The sequence below is a fragment of the Frankliniella occidentalis genome, unplaced genomic scaffold (assembly GCF_000697945.3).
Source record: "Frankliniella occidentalis isolate FOCC.00 unplaced genomic scaffold, Focc_3.1 Scaffold25, whole genome shotgun sequence".
Classification (NCBI taxonomy): Eukaryota; Metazoa; Arthropoda; class Insecta; order Thysanoptera; family Thripidae; genus Frankliniella; species Frankliniella occidentalis.
Genome location: NW_026267155.1, coordinates 1830498 through 1831885, shown reverse-complemented (window position 1 = coordinate 1831885; position 1388 = coordinate 1830498). Strand labels below are relative to the sequence as shown.

General features: G+C 54.0%; 1 protein-coding gene across 1 annotated transcript in view; it reads left to right on the top strand.

The window, feature by feature from the left end:
• LOC113212876 (carbohydrate sulfotransferase 6) overlaps nucleotides 1-1388 on the top strand; it is a gene marked incomplete in the record, with an annotated part of 64049 nt that overhangs the window by 23655 nt on the left and 39006 nt on the right. The window contains 1 exon segment of the mRNA XM_026431721.2: nucleotides 593-782. Within this exon segment, the coding sequence (XP_026287506.1) occupies nucleotides 593-782 (190 nt within the window).

Below are 1388 nucleotides of genomic sequence, written 5' to 3'. Positions count from 1 at the left end.
GCAGGCGCGGGGCGGGCCACCGAGGTGCAGCGGTGCGCGGCGGGCTGGCCTACCCTGACAGGCGCTCCCGTCCCGGCTCGTGCGCTGCAGAGCGGAGGTCGCTCGAGCTGGTGTTTGTGGACAAAGAATTCGAGTCAAGTAACTTAACGCCTATATTATACCGCAGTTTTATTCTCAATGATGTATTCAGACACTGCATGCAGTTAAGGGGGAAAAACACACGATACTGCTAGCTTGTTGGACGTTTCAAACATTTCTGACCAGTTTTCCGTGGTTCTCTTATCTTTCTTTCAAGTGTTTGTCTTGTTTTTTCTGTTACGGTCGTTCCAACGATTCGTGACTTTTATTGGGGGTGAAAATACTATGGGGTCCCAAAAGGATTAGGGACATCATTGAAGTCTATAGAGACCCCATGATATTTGTAGCCTGGGGTTACAATTATGGACCTGTGGACCTACGGCCTTCAATGACGGTCGATGACGGTCCTGATCCCTTTGATACCCCATAATATTTGCACCCCCCCTCTAAATGTCATTTGTACTAACGACCCCTTTGTTTGTGCGCTGCTAATGATTTGGCCCTCGTGTTCCAGGTACGATGGCCGCTGGTGCTGCCCCGGGCCGGGGAGGCTGGTGCTGCCGCACGCCCTGCAGCGCGTCGGCGCGCTCGGCCTGCTGCTGGCGTGCTCGCTGTGCCTGCTCCTGCTCGCCGTCTCGCACCGCCTCGTCACCTCCAACGCGCTTGACCGGGCGCCCTTCCTCGCCATCGGCCGCACCATACAGGTGAGCAGGGTGGACTACCTTCGATGTCCGTGGCAAGAACTAGTACATTCATATTTTGTTATTTGTTTTGTCACAAATACAATTGGATTCCTTTAATTTTTCTGTATATATGACGGTTGCGTGATGTACTGCGATTTGTCGCTTCTTTCATCGCGAGGCGACCCGCACGCACGCCGGCATGGCATGCGCGGTGTGGGCGCGGCGGTACAGTCCGAGCTACAAACTGGATGCTGGTAGTGGCAACACGAGCACGTTACAGGAGACACGCAGATGACAGCTGGACTATGTAGATGTAGGCCCTGCTGTGGCCGTGGTGATATTATCCAAACTGATCCATACAAATGGTTTCCGCAGATGGGGCTGATCAATACTGATGGAGTCTGCAGATAGACGGGGCATATCTACACAGATGCAAAACTGCAAAACTTGTCCTCAGATAGTGTAAAATCTGAACAGACGCCGGTCCAGTGCTGCTGCTTTCGCCATTGCTGCTACTACTGCTGCTGCTGCTGCTGCTGTTCGTCTCGGCATGCAAGTCGTCCCCAGAGTCGAGGACGGCGCACACGGCAGCATCATTAGGACTACTGTCGGGTCCGGGGCGGGGCG